This window comes from Oncorhynchus clarkii, chromosome 4, assembly GCF_045791955.1.
Source record: "Oncorhynchus clarkii lewisi isolate Uvic-CL-2024 chromosome 4, UVic_Ocla_1.0, whole genome shotgun sequence".
NCBI lineage: Eukaryota > Metazoa > Chordata > Actinopteri > Salmoniformes > Salmonidae > Oncorhynchus > Oncorhynchus clarkii.
Genome location: NC_092150.1, coordinates 89,457,317 through 89,478,109, shown reverse-complemented (window position 1 = coordinate 89,478,109; position 20,793 = coordinate 89,457,317). Strand labels below are relative to the sequence as shown.

General features: G+C 44.6%; 1 protein-coding gene across 1 annotated transcript; it reads left to right on the top strand.

Moving 5' to 3' along the window:
* Window positions 1-266: 266 nt before the first annotated feature.
* LOC139407899 (bcl-2-modifying factor-like) lies at window positions 267-15,922 on the top strand. The gene is made up of 5 exons (XM_071151774.1): window positions 267-392; window positions 4,502-4,783; window positions 5,002-5,058; window positions 6,604-6,803; window positions 15,573-15,922. Exons 2-5 carry the CDS (start codon window positions 4,525-4,527, stop codon window positions 15,690-15,692), a joined length of 636 nt encoding a protein of 211 aa, XP_071007875.1. The 5' UTR covers window positions 267-392; window positions 4,502-4,524; the 3' UTR covers window positions 15,693-15,922.
* The last annotated feature ends 4,871 nt before the right edge of the window (window positions 15,923-20,793 follow it).

Genomic DNA, 20,793 nt, shown 5'->3' with positions numbered 1-20,793 from the left:
CTTAGTGTAATTACATCAATGCCTTCAAGAGAGGATTTTTACAACAGTAATATCAATTGAAAATCAATCACGAAATAACATTGTTATTGGCATGAGTTTTGCAAGGCAGAACAAACAAATGATATACTGTCACTTTAAGAGATTGTATTAACATGTACTTCATGAATATCTGGTAAAGGGGTGGGGCCAGAGCCTTGTCTGGGCGGACCAATTTGTCAGTGGCGTTTCAGAGAGAGAAAAAAAACACTCGTCCAGAAACAGCAAACATTCATCTGAGAGTCTGTAATGCAAAAGGTTGAAGGATACACAGCTCTGTTCAATTCTGGAGAATCAGTAACAGCAAGTTGACAAGATACCACCCATCACAACGGAAGTAACTTACTTAACTGGTGGTGAGTCCTATGCTTGTGAATCAGTTTGTGTGGTAATACATAGAGCAATGAATGACATTTGTAGATTTTGGCTGAAGTTGTCAGTGTGCCGCCTGGTTGCCCAGTTTGTAAACAAATGTGGTGAACATGTACGGGCATCGGGTTGTGTGTGATGGATTGTCTATCAACCACTTTCCGTTTGCCTACAGTGAGCTCCCCCCCCCCCCCCTCCCCCTCCCACACACACGCAAACTAGGACGGATTTTAAACTTTGTGAATTGTCTTTTTCGGTCCTTGAACATTAGCCTGTTTAGTGGGAAATGAATTGCGCTGAGTGACGTAAAAGAGAATGGAAGTGTGGATAGGTTGTTTTGGGAGCAGTCTGCGTTGGACTTTAGAGCCTTGGGACAGTAACTGCTGGTTCGAATCCCCGAGCCGAAAAACACTTAACCCGAACTGCTACACGGGGCACTGGACAATGGTGACCCTGGCCGTGACCCCACTCCCTGCGGGTTTCTGAGGGAGTTGCAAGAAAAAAAAACATTTCGATTACACACTTCTACAAGTGTGTAACAGGACACATATATCATGTGTATATATATTCTTGCTTTGTTTCCTCACACCACTGTGGTTAAGAAAATAAATTGAGCCTTCCACAAGCACGACTGATATGAGACCGTTTCCTAATGTTCTTCAAGCATGGTTCTTGTTAGGCACAGACCTACTTTTTATATAGTCTACTTTATAAAAGTTTGAAATAGCCTACTGTTAGCATTTGTGTGTAATTCCATCCACTTTGCGGTGAGATTGGGTCGAATCGAGCGCAGCTATGTGGCCAGCCAGCCAGCGCCACACACAGGTAGCAGGTGGAATAATTTCGCCGCACGGGACGAGTCGACTTGGCACGCGTTGCTGGTTTTATTGCAACAGTTGCAACGTTCGGATTGCGGTTAACTATGTGATTTTATTCAAGAATCTCAATTTTTCATTTAATTTCTACCTGGGAAAAAAGGGTAATCAATGAAGGACACTTTTCTCGTAATATATCATTGCTCTGCCATATCAAGTCATCTGGCACTGACATTCATTGTTTTTCGCTCCAACACTCAAAGATAAATCAGTAGCTCATTTTTATGCTTATCGCAAGTCAGTGTCATGTTATGACTGATTTGCCGTTTGCTCCACACACTACCATAAACGTCTTTCCTTGTTTAGGTAGCGAGTTATGCCCCGCCGCGCTCCGCTCTCGAGCTGCCTGCCACACGCACCTCACCAGATACACGTGGGCTAATTGCGTTCCTCGAGACCCACCCTGCACCGCGTGCTCCCAAAGTCACCCCGATTTTTAGGTTACATTAGAATTATGAAGAAACACATTTTGTTTACATTGTAGTTAATATGCAATTATTAGACATTATAGCCGAATTTATAACAAGCCAGTTTATGGTAATTATAAATAAACATACACATTTTAGACTTGGGCTATGCCAATAATGCCTCCTACTTAATTCTCCGGTTGCCTGTCACACTAGCAGGTGCCTGGATATAGAGCTCACCTTGTGCCCTTACCTTCTGGCATGAGAGAGAACTAGAGGAGGGAGAGGGTGGAAGACGGAGAGCGAGGTGGAAGAGAGCCCAGTACACAGATGGAGCCGCAGCCTCGGCCCCTGTGACCATGTGACCACAGTTTGGCAGGCCTGCCTCATGCCCCAGGCAGGGTGTGTGTGCAGCCTGCCAGCCTTCTGCTCACTGCCAGCATGATTTGAAGGCACTGTTTGCTTGTTGTATTATGTAGCCTGTAGTGTTTTATACTTGCTAGTAACTATTTTATAATGTTGTCTATAGTGTTTAGTACTTGCTAGTAACTATTTTATCATGTAGTCTATAGTATTTAGTACTTACTAGTAACTATTTTATAATGTTGTCTATAGTGTTTAGTACTTACTAGTAACTATTTTATCATGTAGTCTATAGTGTTTAGTACTTACTAGTAACTGTTTTCCTGTAGTCTATGGTCTTGGTATCTGAACTACACTTCCTGTAGCATACCATAGGTTAATGGCTAGTAGTCCTACACCAGTAAGCATTGTGGTAACTTTGCGCCTCCCACCCTGGAAAATTATGCAGCTGAAACTATGCACTTCAACAGCGCTCATCATCATCATCATCATCATCATCATTCAATGTTTTTCCACAAGTTTCATTCAAATGTCGTCCCTCTTCCGATACAGTACATTATGACCTCATTCAACATTATGTTATCCGTCACCACACTGTGCTCAAACTCAATAACCACAGATCCAGTTTCAGCTCTGGGATTTGCATGTCAATCCCTCTCGTTTTGTCACCCAACAACAGGAAAAGAGAGGGGGGGGGGGGGTGACCCTGAACTAAATCACATAGACATATTAGTTCTAGATCTTTCATTGTTTTTGAAAATAATTCTAAGAAGTGGTAGATCGGTTCCATGTGAGCTATTTTCTATTCTTCCCGTTCTTAAATTTAGTCTGCGTCTTTTACTTTCGGTTTTGTACACCAGTTTCAAACGGCTAAACATACAATAGTTTTGGTTATGGAAAACCTATTTTCACAGCCCTTTAGATGGTACAGTGATTCTCTGCACACTATACTTGCTTATTTTTGTCACAAACTGTAATAAGGCAACTGTTTAGCAACCAGGAAATGCCAGAGCCATTTCTGCATAGTGTATCTTTAAATAAACATGGCAGCTCATAACCTGACATGATAGGCAGGCAGGCAGGCAGGCGAGCAGGGCAGAGCAGAGCAGGGCAGGGCAGAGCAGAGCAGAGCAGAGCAGGCGAGCAGAGCAGAGCAGGGCAGGGCAGAGCAGAGCAGGCGAGCAGGGCAGAGCAGGGCAGAGCAGGGCAGAGCAGAGCAGGCAGGCGAGCAGGGCAGAGCAGGGCAGAGCAGGGCAGAGCAGGCAGGCGAGCAGGGCAGAGCAGGGCAGAGCAGAGCAGGGCAGAGCAGAGCAGGGCAGGGCAGGGCAGAGCAGGGCAGGGCAGAGCAGGGCAGGGCAGGGCAGAGCAGAGCAGGGCAGGGCAGGAAGAGCAGAGCAGAGCAGGGCAGAGCAGGGCAGAGCAGAGCGCAGTGAAACTTGTTTGTTTTCCTTCCTGCTCCATGAACTCAGCCAGTAGCATAAGTGAGGCAGGCGCGTGGAGTTTCAGCAGGAACTGTGGTTTCTCCCTGGGAAGGTAGCGTTAGTTAACATGCCGCTTTATTCCTGTCGTGAGAGCAGAGGTTGACTGAGCAGAGGTTGACTGAGCAGAGGTTGACTGAGCAGAGGTTGACTGAGCAGAGGTTGACTGAGCAGAGGTTGACTGAGAGAGACAGAGAGTCTCTGAAAGCTTTAGCTGAAGTGTGCAGACAGGGGAATCTAGTCCTCTGAGTTGTCTGTGCGCTTGGCGTGTGTGTTTTCTGTGCTGCGCTCGTTGTATGCGGTGTGTTCGCACTCAGTGTGTGTCTGTGCTGTGCTCTGGTTGACACAGTGAGGAGTGAGAAGAGTGAGAAGAGGCTTTTATCCCCATGCTGGCTCTCCCCACGCTGGCTCTCCCCATGCGCTGGGATGCTGCCTTCTGACACTGATGATGAGCATTTGGGGGCAGCAACATACCAGGAATCAGAATGATCTAAATTTGCTTTTTGAAAAAATTGTGTTTTGAATGAGTGTGATAATCTATTACCACTCCTTCCATGTTGTTTTTGCAACTGTTATATATATATATATGTGTGTGTGTGTGTGTGTGTGTGTGTGTCTAATAATGAATCATTCCATCAAGTCCTTCCAGTTCAGCAGTTCACACACACAACTACTCCCACTTCTTTTCTAACAAATACTTTGAGTGCTGTTGTAAGCCTTGTTTGCTCAAGAATTGCTGGTTGCCAAAGTTGTATGTTCCACCTGATTTACAGTAACTCCCCTTCACCCAATTTACAGTAACTCTCCCTCACCTGATTTACAGTAACTCCCTCCCTGTCTCCTTGTCGTCTCCTGTAGGTAGACTACCTCTGAGGCTCCTGATTGATGAGGGGGACATGTCTCTCTGTCTCTCTCTCAAACAGACTCACACACAGTTCTGTCTCACACCGTTTCTCCTGTCTCTCTCCTGTAGGGAGACTACCTCTGAGGCTCCCAATGGATGATGAAGAGGAGGACATGTCTCTTCAGCGTCCTGTCTCCCAGTGCTGGGGCACCCCCTTCAGGGAAATCAAGTTTCATGACAGGGAGAGCAGGGACAGAGCAGACACCCAGGACAGGTCTACACAGACGTCGACTGGACCCAACGCCATTGTCCCGCGGTCAGAGGGACACAACATCATGGTACCACAAGGCCACAACAACAACTTTCCCTGCGGGGTGCAGGACAATCACCAGAGCAGAATACTGTTCCATGGTAAGAAACTGGACGAAGAGGAACCCTTTCAAAATGCTATTGGATGATGTGTTTTGATTCGCCTTTTGCAATTTTGTGGACTATCCCATTGGTTCCTTTTTGACTAGACAAACTAAATCCAACACAGCTGAACTACGTGAACAGGTTTAACTATTTGACTCCGGTCTGATCAGATCGGTTAAAGTGTAGTGTGACTCGTTTTTTTTTTTTTTCACTAGACCGAGGCACAGGGACTGTTTTGCAATTCAAAGTGGAGATATTGTGTGACATTCAAGGTATTCTACCTCACTGTCGCTAATCATCCTACCACCTTTTACATATTTCATCCAAACACTGTCGTACAGGAGAAAACGCAGACAAAGGCAGGGAAACACACATTCTCATTCCAATTCACTTCTGTGGGATTTGGAATTTGGGTAGCACTTTATAATGCCTCATTAATTTATAATGGATTAGTAAATAGTTTATTAATTTATTAATCATGAATCCATTCATAAGATGTTTTAATATAGGTCATTATAAACCATTAGTTAATTATTTTTGTTTGGCCTCATCTTAAAGTTGTGGGCAATTTTATACTTTATAATTAATTTTATAAATGTTTTGAGTGACCAGTGTAATTTCCTCACCAAAAGATGGACATGGTCATTGGTAGACATTCCAGGAGTATCTGATGCTCCCTAAGGTCTCTAAATGTCCCCTCGAACTTCATCAACGGTTAAACAATAAGCCCACAACACAGAGGTTGTTAAAGGAAATATATCTTATGAATGGAGTAATGATGAATAAATAATTTACGAATCCATTCTAAAATGCTTTATTTAGAGTTCGTATTAAGTGCTACCCAAATTCAAAATGTCCTCCGTCGAATCGCACCGAAGACAATTTTAATTAGAATGTCAGTTTACTTCCTGAATTAAAAGGAATTGACACCCAAACCCCGCCTCTCTCCTTTACTTGATATTCTGTAGCTTGTAGAGCTCCTAGTTGTTTCTTGCACAGATTTTTATCTTTGTCTGTCTGTCCCTCCCACCTATCTGAGGGACAGAGAGACAGACAGACAGACAGACAGACAGACAGACAGACAGACAGACCTCTGTAGTGTTATGTAAAGGTGTTTGTTTTCCTAACTGCATGGCATGTAAGTGCATGCTAGGGGCAGTGACTAACTAAACACTCTGCCGTGCCACAGCCCAACACAGCTCATCAAGGTTGTTGTTGAGTTCACTTAGTGTGAGTCCCAAATGGTCCCCTTTTTATAGTGTTATACTGTTTACCAGGGCCCTTGGGGGTGAAATTTGGGAAGCAAGTATTATTTTCAACCGGCTACCGGCACGTGCATATAGAGGGAGTTTTATTTTACAGTGGAGATTTTGACCGTAAGAAACCCATTTCTCTGAAAGCCATATCTGATAGAACCAGTTTAGTGTTACTGCCAACGATACAGGTACTGTGGCGGCACTCTAGAGCAAACACTGTGAGTCAGCTAGCCAGCCGGCCGGTCTTTGTGATAGACAAGAGGAGTGCTGCGTGCGTCTCTGTGACTGAGACACAAACACAGCCACCGGTAAAATCTAGAACGTTTAGCTGCTTGTGTCATTCGACCGGAGTATATTTTGTTGTCAATTCTAATCTGTCCACTTCACAGGATCAGGTAAAGGGAATGAGGTCTCTTTTAACACCTTTCTTTCTTTCTTAATTTTTATTTTTTTGTAACGGTGAAAGAGTATGGATTTCTGTACTTGGGTCAATCTCACATATTGATGGTGAATCAGAGGCTAAATCCATGACACTGAACAATATCCATTTTCTTCCCACAGGCAACGCTGGATTCCGCTTGCACTTCCCAGCTCGGTTCGAGCCCATGGACGATCGGGGAGAGAGGCGGAGGGAGGACGAGGAGAGGAGGAGAATGGAGGAGAGACCAGAGGAAGAGCGGGTGGAGGATAGCGCGGAGGCGAGGATCGGGCGTAAGCTCCGGGAGATCGGAGACCAGTTCCACCAGGAACATGTTCAACTGGTATGGGTCAAAGGTTAACTAACTGTAGTGTGTGTGTGTGTGTGTGTGTGTGGCTCTGAGCTTGGGCCACCCACTTCCAGATTTCTGTGTCTTTGTGGCTCTTCACTGTGAAAAGAAAAAGACCCAACATTTTGCCAGCTGGGGTGGCCACAAATAAGCCTGTTAAAAATAGAGCTCTGTCACTGATTCATCCACATTCTGGGTTAGAACCATTCAATAGAACTCAACCACAAATTACCAAGCAGATATGCTAGAGGGTGGTGCCAGGTCACCGAATCCACAAAGTATTGTTTACAGTGAGAAAGAGGTTGGCTCTTAGTTTAAAAATTGCACTTCTGATGTGTAATCCTACCATATTGTCGGCTAAATGACTCCAATGTAAATCTGTCTGTAGAGGTATGAACTGGGATGCAAATACAGTCACAAAACCCTCAGACACACTGTGAAGCCTGCCTGATTATTAGAACAGAGCGAGAGACTGGAACAGAGATGGACACAGACGGTAACAGAGACATACGGGCGGTAACGGAGACGGACAGACACACGGGTGGTAACGGAGACGGACGGGCGGTAACGGAGACGGACAGACAGACATACGGTAACACTGACAGACTGACTGACTGACGGTAACACTGACTGACTGACTGACTGACTGACGGTAACACTGACTGAGACTGACGGTAACACTGACTGACTGACTGACGGTAACACTGACTGACTGACTGACGGTAACACTGACTGACTGACTGACGGTAACACTGACTGACTGACTGACGGTAACACTGACTGACTGACTGACGGTAACACTGACTGACTGACTGACGGTAACACTGACTGACTGACTGACGGTAACACTGACTGACTGACTGACTGACGGTAACACTGACTGACTGACTGACGGTGACACTGACTGACTGACTGACGGTAACACTGACTGACTGACTGATGGTAACACTGACTGACTGATGGTAACACTGACTGACTGACTGACTAACACAGACTGACTGACTGACTGACGGTAACACTGACTGACTGATGGTAACACTGACTAACTGACTGACTGACGGTAACACTGACTGACTGATGGTAACACTGACTGACTAACACAGACCGACTGATGGTAACACTGACCGACTGATGGTAACACTGACCGACTGATGGTAACACTGACTGACTGATGGTAACACTGACTGACTGATGGTAACACTGACTGACTGATGGTAACACTGACTGACTGATGGTAACACTGACTGACTGATGGTAACACTGACTGACTGTTGGTAACACTGACGGACTGACTGATGGTAACACTGACGGACTGACTGATGGTAACACTGACGGACTGACTGACGGTAACACTGACTGACTGACTAACACAGACTGACTGACTAACACACTGACTAACACAGACTGACTGATTGTAACAAAGATAGACAGATGAGGTCAGAGCGAGAGATACTACTGTGTGTGGGTAGGCTCGCTGGCTGTTTATATGGCTGTCTAAAAATAGAACCGTGACTAACTCAACACAGACACAACCGGTAACGCAACAACTACCCATAATTCTCCACTCACTCACCCCACTGACTGGCTCGACATGTGTGTGTGAGACAGAGAGAGAGCTATTGTGTTTTTATCTAAAAGAGACAGAGACGAGAGAAAGTTTGTTGTTGTTATCCTGAATGATCTGATTCTATTCTCAACAAAGTCTGTCATATTTCAAACAATATCTACCAGAACTTGTTGTTGTATTTGGTTAGTAAATTTGACCACACACACACACACACACACACGTGACCGATGAAGCACTTTAGTATTGTCCCTGCCAGGAAATTTCTGTCCAAAATCCCTGTCATACAATATACAGCTTAGGGCCCAACATGTTCAATGTCTGCTCTGGGATTCATCCCTTTCTTGGATTCTGGACACTTTAAGGCCATATTAAAAGACTCAAAACAAATGACTATATATATATATATATATATATATATATATATATATATATATATATATATATATATATACTGCTTTTTTTAGTGTTCCCTTTATTTTTTTGAGCAGTGTATATGTGTGTGTATATATATATATATATATATAAAATATAAACGCACCATGTAAAGTGTTGGTTTCATGAGCTGAAGTGAAATGTTCCATACACACAACGTTTATTTCTTTCAAAATGATGTTGAATTTATTTCAATGAACTGCAACTCAGCAAAATCTTTTGAAATTGTTATGTTTTTATATTTATATCAAATAGTCATTGGAATGAAGGGGCCTAAAGAAAATTAGAACAAAACATGTTGTAGCTAGAGTAGCCAGGGTGGCTAGAGTAGCCAGGGTGGCTAGAGTTGCCAGGGTGGCTAGAGTTGCCAGGGTGGCTAGAGTTGCCAGGGTGGCTAGAGTTGCCAGGGCGGCTAGAGTTGCCAGGGCGGCTAGAGTTGCCAGGGTGGCTAGAGTTGCCAGGGTGGCTAGAGTTGCCAGGGTGGCTAGAGTTGCCAGGGTGGCTAGAGTTGCCAGGGTGGCTAGAGTTGCCAGGGTGGCTAGAGTTGCCAGGGTGGCTAGAGTTGCCAGGGTGGCTAGAGTTGCCAGGGTGGCTAGAGTTGCCAGGGTGGCTAGAGTAGCCAGGGTGGCTAGAGTAGCCAGGGTGGCTAGAGTAGCCAGGGTGGCTAGAGTTGCCAGGGTGGCTAGAGTTGCCAGGGTGGCTAGAGTTGCCAGGGTGGCTAGAGTTGCCAGGGTGGCTAGAGTTGCCAGGGTGGCTAGAGTTGCCAGGGTGGCTAGAGTTGCCAGGGTGGCTAGAGTTGCCAGGGTGGCTAGAGTTGCCAGGGTGGCTAGAGTTGCCAGGGTGGCTAGAGTTGCCAGGGTGGCTAGAGTTGCCAGGGTGGCTAGAGTTGCCAGGGTGGCTAGAGTAGCCAGGGTGGCTAGAGTAGCCAGGGTGGCTAGAGTAGCCAGGGTGGCTAGAGTTGCCAGGGTGGCTAGAGTTGCCAGGGTGGCTAGAGTTGCCAGGGTGGCTAGAGTTGCCAGGGTGGCTAGAGTTGCCAGGGTGGCTAGAGTTGCCAGGGTGGCTAGAGTTGCCAGGGTGGCTAGAGTAGCTTGAGGAAGAAAAAAAACCCGTTTTTTTTAATAGTCAGTCTTCTCCACTTCCCACAGTGAAGTGCACAGAGAGAAGCCACAAGCATATCATGCCAGAGTATGACTTGTGTTTTGAAGTAGTACCATTTTAAATAGGCCCTGCAGCAAAACATGAAGACAATTAATTAAAGCTCAATTAAAGGGGGGAGGGTTTGTTGCGTTGGTTCAACTCGGTTCAGTCTGCTCTGCCAGGGCTGCATCAGATAGTCTGGGAGAGGGAGAGACTGCCTTGCTCTGGCTGGGAGAGAAAGAGAGAGAGAGGGGGGGGGGAATAGGGAATATAGAGAGAGAGAGTTCGGGATGGGGGTTTGGGATAAAGAGAACAAGAGCGATTGAAACAGGCAGATGCTTACCCAACCCGTTGCAATATCCCGACCAGCTCTTCAGTCAGAAAGCCTACTGGAGCCCCGCTTGAACAGAGAGGGGAGAGGAGGGGGTGGAAGCAGCTTCTATACACCCCAAATATAAAGTGACAGATGTAGGAGGAAGGCATCAGATGGTTTCCTATCTGGAGCAGCCTTGCCTTGTTATGATCATTAGTCAGTTAACGTGAATATTACTGGTTACACTGTCTGGGTGGGAGAGCAGGGCGTCAATATGGGAAATGATGAAATACGGGGAGCTTTCTCCCAGAGTCTCTCTCTGTCTCCGCCTCAGAGAGGTTGTTTACGACTGGCTACCCCTCATAGCCTGGTTCCTCTCTACCCAGTACAGCCAGTAGAGGACTGGCCACCCCTCATAGCCTGGTTCCTCTCTAGTTTTCTTCCTAGGTTTTGGCCTTCCTAGGGAGTTTTTCCTAGCCACCGTGCTTCTACACCTGCATTGCTTGCTGTTTGGGGGTTTTAGGCTGGGTTTCTGTATAGCACTTTGAGATATCAGCTGATGTAAGAAGGGCTATATAAACATTTTTGATTTGATTTTGACTCTGCATAAACTAAACCCATCCAAACGGAACTGGATACGAGCCCTGTTTCTTAACCTGGAGCAGTGGCCCCATTGCTCTTAGCCAGACCACTGTTTTTTACATTTATATTTTTATTTAACTCGAAGTCAGTTAAATAAAGAATAAAGAACAAATTTCTTATTTTACAGTGACGGCCTACCCCGGGATAAATCCGGATGACGCTGGGCCAATTGTGCGCCTCCCTATGGGATTCCAAATCGCGGCCATATTGTGATACAGCCTGGATTCGAACCAAGGACTGTAGTGACGCCTCTCGCACTGAGACACAGTGTCTTAGACTGCTGTGCCACTCGGGAGCCCAAATGCCCTCCCACCCCTCTTAGCCAGACCCGACAGTCTGGGTCTAACCCTGTTACTGGACCTTATCTGACCCCACAGTCTGGATCTCACCCTGTGTACTGTGTCTATGTGGGACAGACAGCCCTTAGTGACAGAACCCAGTTATGTTGCAAACCAAACACAAACACTTCGAGACAGAAACACACACACTGCTGTTGTGGAAATATCAGATCTGTTCTAGTGTTTTGTCTGGTCTAGACAGCTGGTTACCATCGGTGATAGTGTTTCACTTCAGAACCATGATGTCATAATGAACTCAGGAAGCACCACAGACAAAATGCATACTACCGTGCTCTGAGCACTGGAGGTTCAGAGTATGACTCCTATTCAAAGTATGCGAAACAGAGCACGATGGGCTCTTCTCGAATACGTACTTCCTGTTTTGTACATATTTTGAAGCATGCATCGACGCGAGCTTCAATGGAAAGTATGCAAATGTGGCCGACGTGAAATGGCTAGCTAGGTAGCGGTGGTGCGCGCTAATAGTGTTTCAGTCGGTGACGTCACTCGCTCTGAGACCTAGAAGTAGTTGTTCCCCCTTTGCTCTGCAAGGGCCGCGGCTTTTGTGGCGCGATGGGTAACGATGCTTCGTGAGTGACTGTGGGTGATGTGTGCAGAGGGTCCCTGGTTCGAGGCGAGGACGGGGACGGTTGCAAAGAAATATAAAAAAATACATTCAAAGAAAGAGCGACAAAATGAAATCAATGGTGGACATTATTTGAGCTGAAGCAAGATAAAATGAACTTCGACGACGGGATGAAATGTTGCCTTTTCACATCTCATTTGTTGCCTGACTACAATATTTTATTTTGAAACGTTAGTAAATAAAAGCTGTGTTAATTTTGGCATGTTTTACCTGCCTACGTACCGTGTATATACAGTGTGGCAAAAAAGTATTTAGTCAGCCACCAATTGTGCAAGTTCTCCCACTTAAAAAGATGATGAGAGAGGCCTGTAATTTTCATCGTAGGTACACTTCAACTATGACAGACAAAATGAGAAGAAAAAAAATCCAGAAAATCACATTGTAGGATTTTTTATTAATTTATTTGCAAATTATGGTGGAAAATAAGTGTTTGGTCACCAACAAACAAGCAAGATTTCTGGCTCTCACAGACCTGTAACTTCTTTATGATGCTCCTCTGTCCTCCACTCGTTACCTGTATTAATGGCACCTGTTTGAACTTGTTATCAGTATAAAAGATACCTGTCCACAACCTCAAACAGTCACACTCCAAACTCCACTATGGCCAAGACCAAAGAGCTGTCAAAGGACACCAGAAACAAAATTGTAGACCTGCACCAGGCTGGGAAGACTGAATCTGCAATAGGTAAGCAGCTTGGTTTGAAGAAAACTGTGGGAACAATTATTAGGAAATGTGAGACATACAAGACCACTGATAATCTCCCTCGATCTGGGGCTCCACGCAAGATCTCACCCCGTGGGGTCAAAATGATCCCAAGAACGGTGAGCAAAAATCCCAGAAGCACACGGGGGGACCTAGTGAATGACCTGCAGAGAGCTGGGACCAAAGTAACAAAGCCTATCACACACTACGCCACCAGGGACTCAAATCCTGCAGTGCCAGACGTGTCCCCCTGCTTAAGCCAGTACATGTCCAGGCCCGTCTGAAGTTGGCTAGAGAGCATTTGGATGATCCAGAAGAAGATTGGGAGAATGTCATATGGTCAGATGAAACCAAAATATAACTTTTTGGTAAAAACTCGTCGTGTTTGGAGGACAAAGAATGCTGAGTTGCATCCAAAGAACACCATACCTACTGTGAAGCATGGGGGTGGAAACATCATGCTTTGGGGCTGTTTTTCTGCAAAGGGACCAGGACAACTGATTCGTATAAAGGAAAGAATGAATGGATTTTTTTTTATTGTGGGATTTTGAGTGAAAACCTCCTTCCATCAGCAAGGGCATTGAAGATGAAACGTGGCTGGGTCTTTCAGCATGACAATGATCCCAAACACACCGCCCGGGCAACGAAGGAGTGGCTTCGTAAGAAGCATTTCAAGGTCCTGGAGTGGCCTAGCCAGTCTCCAGATCTCAACCCCATAGAAAATCTTTGGAGGGAGTTGAAAGTTTGTGTTGCCCAGCAACAGCCCCAAAACATCACTGCTCTAGAGGAGATCTGCATGGAAGAATGGGCCAAAATACCAGCAACAGTGTGTGAAAACCTTGTGAAGACTTACAGAAAACGTTTGACCTCTGTCATTGCCAACAAAGGGTATATAACAAAGTATTGACAAACTTTTGTTATTGACCAAATACTTATTTTCCACCATAATTTGCAAATAAATTCATTAAAAATCCTACAATGTGATTTTCTGGATTTTTTTTCCTCATTTTGTCTGTCATAGTTGAAGTGTACCTACGATTACAATTACAGGCCTCATCTTTTTAAGTGGGAGAACTTGCACAATTGGTGGCTGACTAAATACTTTTTTGCCCCACTGTAGCAAGCCCATAATAAGCCAATAGGGCTAATTGGCTAGCTGCTAGTACTGTTAGCTAGCCAGATAGATGTCAATTATTCGTTGCTATCTTGCTTAATATTAGTTTTAGGTCATTTTTGCCTGTTTAACTAGCTGGCTAGCTAGATTATTACGATTCACATATCTAGCTGATAATTATGAAGTGAAACACTTGCTTTGTGTATATCTTGTTTTGGTCTCTATTGTTGTCATTGTCCTGGATAGAAGAAGGTTCAGTGAATGGGGAGGTGCAGTCTGAGGTAATACAGTAGGGGGAGTGCTGCTCGGCGTGAAGGTAATACAGTAGGGGGAGTGCTGCTCGGCGTGAAGGTAATACAGTAGGGGGAGTGCTGCTCGGCGTGAAGGTAATACAGTAGGGGGAGTGCTGCTCGGCGTGAGGTAATACAGTAGGGGGAGTGCTGCTCGGCGTGAAGGTAATACAGTAGGGGGAGTGCTGCTCGGCGTGAAGGTAATACAGTAGGGGGAGTGCTGCTCGGCGTGAAGGTAATACAGTAGGGGGAGTGCTGCTCGGCGTGAAGGTAATACAGTAGGGGGAGTGCTGCTCAGTGTGAGGTAATACAGTAGGGGGAGTGCTGAGGTAATACAGTAGGGGGAGTGCTGCTCAGCGTGAGGTAATACAGTAGGGGGAGTGCTGCTCAGCGTGAGGTAATACAGTAGGGGGAGTGCTGCTCGGCGTGAAGGTAATACAGTAGGGGGAGTGCTGCTCGGCGTGAAGGTAATACAGTAGGGGGAGTGCTGCTCGGCGTGAAGGTAATACAGTAGGGGGAGTGCTGCTCGGCGTGAAGGTAATACAGTAGGGGGAGTGCTGCTCGGCGTGAAGGTAATACAGTAGGGGGAGTGCTGCTCGGCGTGAAGGTAATACAGTAGGGGGAGTGCTGCTCAGTGTGAGGTAATACAGTAGGGGGAGTGCTGCTCGGCGTGAGGTAATACAGTAGGGGGAGTGCTGCTCAGTGTGAGGTAATACAGTAGGGGGAGTGCTGAGGTAATACAGTAGGGGGAGTGCTGCTCAGCGTGAGGTAATACAGTAGGGGGAGTGCTGCTCAGCGTGAGGTAATACAGTAGGGGGAGTGCTGCTCGGCGTGAAGGTAATACAGTAGGGGGAGTGCTGCTCGGCGTGAAGGTAATACAGTAGGGGGAGTGCTGCTCGGCGTGAAGGTAATACAGTAGGGGGAGTGCTGCTCGGCGTGAAGGTAATACAGTAGGGGGAGTGCTACTCAGCGCGAGGTAATACAGTAGGGGGAGTGCTGCTCAGCGTGAGGTAATACAGTAGGGGGAGTGCTGCTCAGCGTTAGGTAATACAGTAGGGGGAGTGCTGCTCGGCGTGAAGGTAATACAGTAGGGGGAGTGCTGCTCGGCGTGAAGGTAATACAGTATGGGGAGTGCTGCTCAGTGTGAGGTAATACAGTAGGGTGAGTGCTGAGGTAATACAGTAGGGGGAGTGCTGCTCAGCGTGAGGTAATACAGTAGGGGGAGTGCTGCTCAGCGTGAAGGTATTACAGTAGTGGGAGTGCTGCTCAGCATGAAGTAATACAGTAGGGGGAGTGCTGCTCAGCGTGAGGTAATACAGTAGGGGGAGTGCTGCTCCGCGTGAGGTAATACAGTAGGGGGAGTGCTGCCCAGCGTGAGGTATTACAGGGGGAGTGCTGCTCAGCGTGAGGTAATACAGTAGGGGGAGTGCTGCTCAGCGTGAAGGTATTACAGTAGTGGGAGTGCTGCTCAGCGTGAGGTAATACAGTAGGGGGAGTGCTACTCAGCGCGAGGTAATGCGGTTTCTACTGATTGATTGACTTAATACTCATCTCCATCCCTCTCTCTTCTCTTCCTCACAGTTTCTGCGGCATCAGAGGGATGTCCTACCAGTCTGGATTCGTCTGACCATGGCCCTCTACGGTTTCCTGTTTAACAGAGAGGCCCCTGCTGTACCCCACCTAAGAGGACAGGAAAGATGAGGGGTACCTTCCACCCACTTCGGGTGTCTCCTCTCGCATCCTCCCGTCCCTGAAAACGAGGGACCAGACTCTGTATGATGGAACACGGGTTTGGATTCATTTTTGTTTTGTTTTTTTTTAAATCAAAGACGACGAAGAAGAGAACGATAGTCACTGCTGGACAGAGATTAGAATCACGTTCCTCTTCTCTATCTCTCTCTTCTCCTCTTTCTTCATGATGATGATGATGATGATGATGATGATGATGAAGAAGAAGCCATGCTGTTTGAAGATATAAATATTTTCTAAAATATATATATATATAGATATAACTATTTAGTACAGTAGATAGCATCTTTTTGGTTTGAAAACACGCCAAAAGGAAATGGACAAGAAGCACGGGATGAAATTTAAAGAGAAATCTCTTAAAGAAAACACCGTTGTGGACATGGAAGGTCGGGAAGTTCTTGTGTAAATTCTTGGAAGGTCTTATGAAGTTCTACTCACCAACCCACGACGATCTTACCGACAGGCACATTTTTCAAATGTATTTTTTGGAAGAATACAAACTCCCTGTAACTAAATATTTTTCACTGTTCCACACTGATATATATATATATATATATATATATACAAATGGTTTGTCATAAAGATTCTGTGGTGGTTTCGCCGAGACAAGCAGGGTCTTAAGACATGTCTTGTTGAGCTCCGGTGTAGATTGAGAGAGAGAGAGGGAGTGTCTTTTTATCCTGTGTCTTTTGGTAATACCAGCCAACAGCAGTTGGGTTTTAACATTCAGTCTGAATGAGATGAATGCCAGGTCCTTTTTTTTTTGTTTGTGATTGACAGTATGAATGTATGTGTACTTTTCAAGATTCTAAGACTTAGGTCTGCAATGTGATTCATTCAATCAAGCAACCTGACTTTGAGTTTAAGTTTTTAGTGTGAGTAAGGCATTTTGTCGTCCGTGAAACCAAAAAAATACCCCCCCCCCCAAAAAAAAAAAAAAAACGCAACCGTAAAATTTGTTTTGTCGGAGTTGAGGACTTTACTCCTGTGGAAAAGCTTCTTTTTTTAAAATGTTTTTATTGATGAACTTATCGTTATGAAGATGTATTTATCCGTCTGGATTGACAATCACGACCAACAGACCTGCTGATTTGACACAGTTCTATCTGTTGTAGCGTTACGAGTCTGCTGTGAAAAGGGCAAATAAAAGTTGTTGTGCAATCAAGGACTTGGAGCAATACTGTATTGACGAATCAGTGGAAGGCACTAAAACCTTAGGGATCTATTGCAGTTACAATCAAATTGTCATTCATGGAGGAACAGCTCTTTTTTTTTTTTTAAACAAGGCAATCGAATCAATCAATCAATCAATCGTTCAATGACGTTCCTCTTCACACTTGACAATGTCACTCAGTTCAATGAAATAGATTTCACCTTTTACTCTCTCTCTCTCTTAACACAATCTTAGCGTGAATCACTTTGGCTTCAACTCCCAAACACAGATACAATTGCCATGTATACAAACAAGAGTAAATCCACAATAGATAGTTTTAAAAAATAATAATAATAATATTTTTTTTTTACTGAGGGCTCAGCAGTAACAGTTCTAGTGAGTCTTTTACCTACGCTGTCCATGGGCACCTATGGCCTAGAATCTGTGTTTGTAATGGTGACCGCATTTTAGATCATGCTGCTTTTTAAAAAAAAAATAAACCTAACGACCCACTGCTTTTCAAACTTTAGTTCTATTTCAGAGTTCTTACTACAAGTTCTTATTTGAGTACGTTTTAAAAGTGGTTTTAAAGATGATGATGATGATGATGATATTAACAGAAGACAGGATTATTTTTTTTAAACTAATGTAAAAAAAAAAAAAAAAACTTTTTTTTTTACATTTAAAAAAAATTTGTGATTTGAATATATTTGAAGAAGACACTGATGGCGTTTCCTTTTTTTAGTTGTAGTTTTTGTTTTAAATGTATTCTTCGGGGAGTAGTTGTTCAGTCGCATGCCCGCCATACTGAGTGTTTTTATTCTACTTTAACAAGATGAAAATATGCAAATTCCCATTAAGAACAACAAGCTTTGCATGTGTTGCTCTACCCAATATAGAACCACATGACGACATCTGATCGACAGGCTTGTTTCCCCAAATGGCACCCTATTCCCTAATATAGTGCACTACTTTTGACCAGCTTTGATCAGAAGTAGTGCACTATATTAGGGAATAGGATGCCATTTGAGTTTCATCCATGTTCTTTGATGGTTATCAGTGACATCATTGACCACAGACACTGTTCTGTTTTGACAGAACGTTGCCTGCAAACCACTGAATGCTGAGCCAGTTGAAGTATCTCTCTCTCTCTCGTTCTCTCTCTCTCTCGTTCAACTCCTCACTCAATCACCAGCTACTCCCTGGACTTTCTAGAATTGATTTATTTTAATTTGTTTTACTTTTTAAATTTTTTTATTTGATTTTTAGAAGTAATTTATTCTAAAAAAAAAAATTCACTCCGTGCTACTGTACAGATATCGGGGTGTACACAGTTTCTTCTCCTAGTTGATGGAACTGTCAGTCAGTAACACTACTGTGTGTTAGTGTCCTAAATTGAACCCTATTCCCTATGTAGTGTGTTACTTTTGACCAGAAAATAGTGTACCATTGGGGACTCACCCTGTGTGTTAGCTGGGCCCGTGGGTTGGGAGGACAGACGGATTAATGTGTCTTATACTAAGCTGTGTTAATGGGTCTTTTTTGGAAGCACACCAACCAGCAGACAATCAGATGTACTGAATGTGCCTTGTGAGTATGAGACCAGCCACACCAACCATCATCCATCACAACCATCTGGTCATGTGTATCTATAGAATGGTAGTCACAGCTCTGCTAGTTTAGTCTGGTCATGGTTATCTATAGAATGATGGTCACAGTTCTCCTAGTTCAGTCTGGTCATGGTTATCTATAGAATGGTAGTCACAGCTCTGCTAGTTTAGTCTGGTCATCAGTCTAAAGGCTCAGCTGTGACACATCTATAGCACAATAGCTACCTGGTTGACCATAAGTGTGTCCCAAAACTTCCCTATGTAGTAAAGGGATGTGGCCCAAATGGCACCCTATTCTCTATTTAGTGCACTACATTTGACCAGGACCTATAGGGAATAGGGTGCCATTTAACCAGGGCCCATAAGGAATAGGGTGCCATTTGACCAGGGCCCATAGGGAATAGGGTGCCATTTGACCAGGGCCCATAGGGAATAGGGTGCCATTTGACCAGGGCCCATAGGGAATAGGGTGCCATTTGACCAGGGCCCATAGGGAATAGGGTGCCATTTAACCAGGGCCCATAGGGAATAGGGTGCCATTTAACCAGGGCCCATAGGGAATAGGGTGCCATTTGACCAGGACACATAGGGAATAGGGTGCCATTTAACCAGGGCCCATAGGGAATAGGGTGCCATTTTGGACACAACCATATCGACCCTCTAGGGCACATGCCTAATCTATGACCTTTAACCCTGACCCCTCTCAACCCTGACCCCTCTCAACACACACACACACACACACTCCCGGGCTCATCGCCCCAAAACTCAAATATCCAAATGACTGTTGACAATCAACGTGCACTGGAAAGTCATTTATATGCACCCACTCTTCCTGTACTGAACCTCTCTAGATCCATATTTATATGCACCCACTCTTCAGACTCCTGTACTGAACCTCTCTAGATCCGTATGTCTTTAAGATCTGTTGTATGCTGGCTCGGCCTAGCTCGACAAGACTAGCTTTTCCTGTGTCCCAAATGGCACCTACTCAACATTATAGTGCACTACTATTGACCGGGTCCCATAGTGGTTCCCAGAGGGGTCCCAAATGGCTCCCATAGGGCTCTGGTCAAAAGTAGTGTACTATATTGAAAATAGGGTGCCGTTTGTGACACAAACTAGTAGCGATGTAGGATGAGGGTACAAGGAGGAGTGAGCCACCACGGCGTCCAGTATTATTTGTAGGTAGGAGGGGTTGTGTGGTCATCCTATGGGTTGGTGTTGACGTCAAATCCATAAGAACCAACCATTGTCTCAACCCTTCGAGGTTAAAACTTTTATATGATATGTTCAACCTTCAGTATCTTGAATATTAAGTCAAAAAAAATAATATTCGGTTTTTTGAATTTCCCAAGAAAGAGTGAATCTTAACTGTTAAGTGCTGTGATTATTTGTGTTTTATATCAACAAACAAAACAATTCGCTGCAGCTAATTCTTAACTTGCTAACTTTCTAAGCGAAAAAAAACTTTTGTATACTTTTGTAAAAAAAAAAAAAACAAATGTAACAATGAAGTCCGAAAACATGATTTTTTTTTTTTTAAAGATCGCTTTTTAAGTGTTGTGACATGCTTTTTGGTTTTTACCAATTTAAGTCCGCTGTGTCGTTCTCAGTTCAAGGGCTGTTTTTGATATTTGATAATTCTGTATATGGAGTAAAAATGCATGTCCCAGCATTCCTGAAATCTGTGTTTGAATGTAAATGAATTGAGAGGAAAAAACACAATCTCTTTTTTTAAATACTATATGAACTGAAACATTGTGAACTTCCATCTAACTCCTGCTCTGTTGAACTAGGACTCTCTTTAGCATTGCCTTCATATCACATCATTCTAGAACACATCAGTAGAGCTCTCAGAACCATCTTCAAATATCACATCATTCTAGAACACATCATTAGAGCTCTCAGAACTGTCTCAAGGATTCCACATCGGTCGGGGCGGTGTGTTTTATGAAGGAAGGCCCAGTCTAAATGTAGCAGAACCGTCTGTCCAAAATGGCACCCTATACCTTATGTAGTACACTACTTTTGACCAGAGCTCTATGGGCCCTGGTCAAAAGTAGTACATAACATAGGGAGCCATTTGGGATGCAGGCGGCGTTATGAGACGCTTCTGAGAGCCCTGCATGGTTTTCAAACAGCGTGAAACAAGGGGAAAGAGAGGGGGAACGAGGGAGATATTTGTTTTGTCTAGTGCAATATGCTGTACATAAAGAGCTTGGCTCTACAAAATCCACAAATCTTACATTTTTTCTCTAATGAAATGTAATTTTCTTGTTCAATGGGTACA

Excerpts from the sequence above, each read along its gene's own strand:
- LOC139407899 (XM_071151774.1), top strand. The coding sequence starts at position 4,525 with ATGGATGATGAAGAGGAGGACATGTCTCTTCAGCGTCCTGTCTCCCAG. Across the intron at positions 5,059-6,603 it reads GATATTGTGTGACATTCAAG|GCAACGCTGGATTCCGCTTG; the intron begins GTATTCTACCTC and ends TTCTTCCCACAG. Across the intron at positions 6,804-15,572 it reads ACCAGGAACATGTTCAACTG|TTTCTGCGGCATCAGAGGGA; the intron begins GTATGGGTCAAA and ends TCTTCCTCACAG.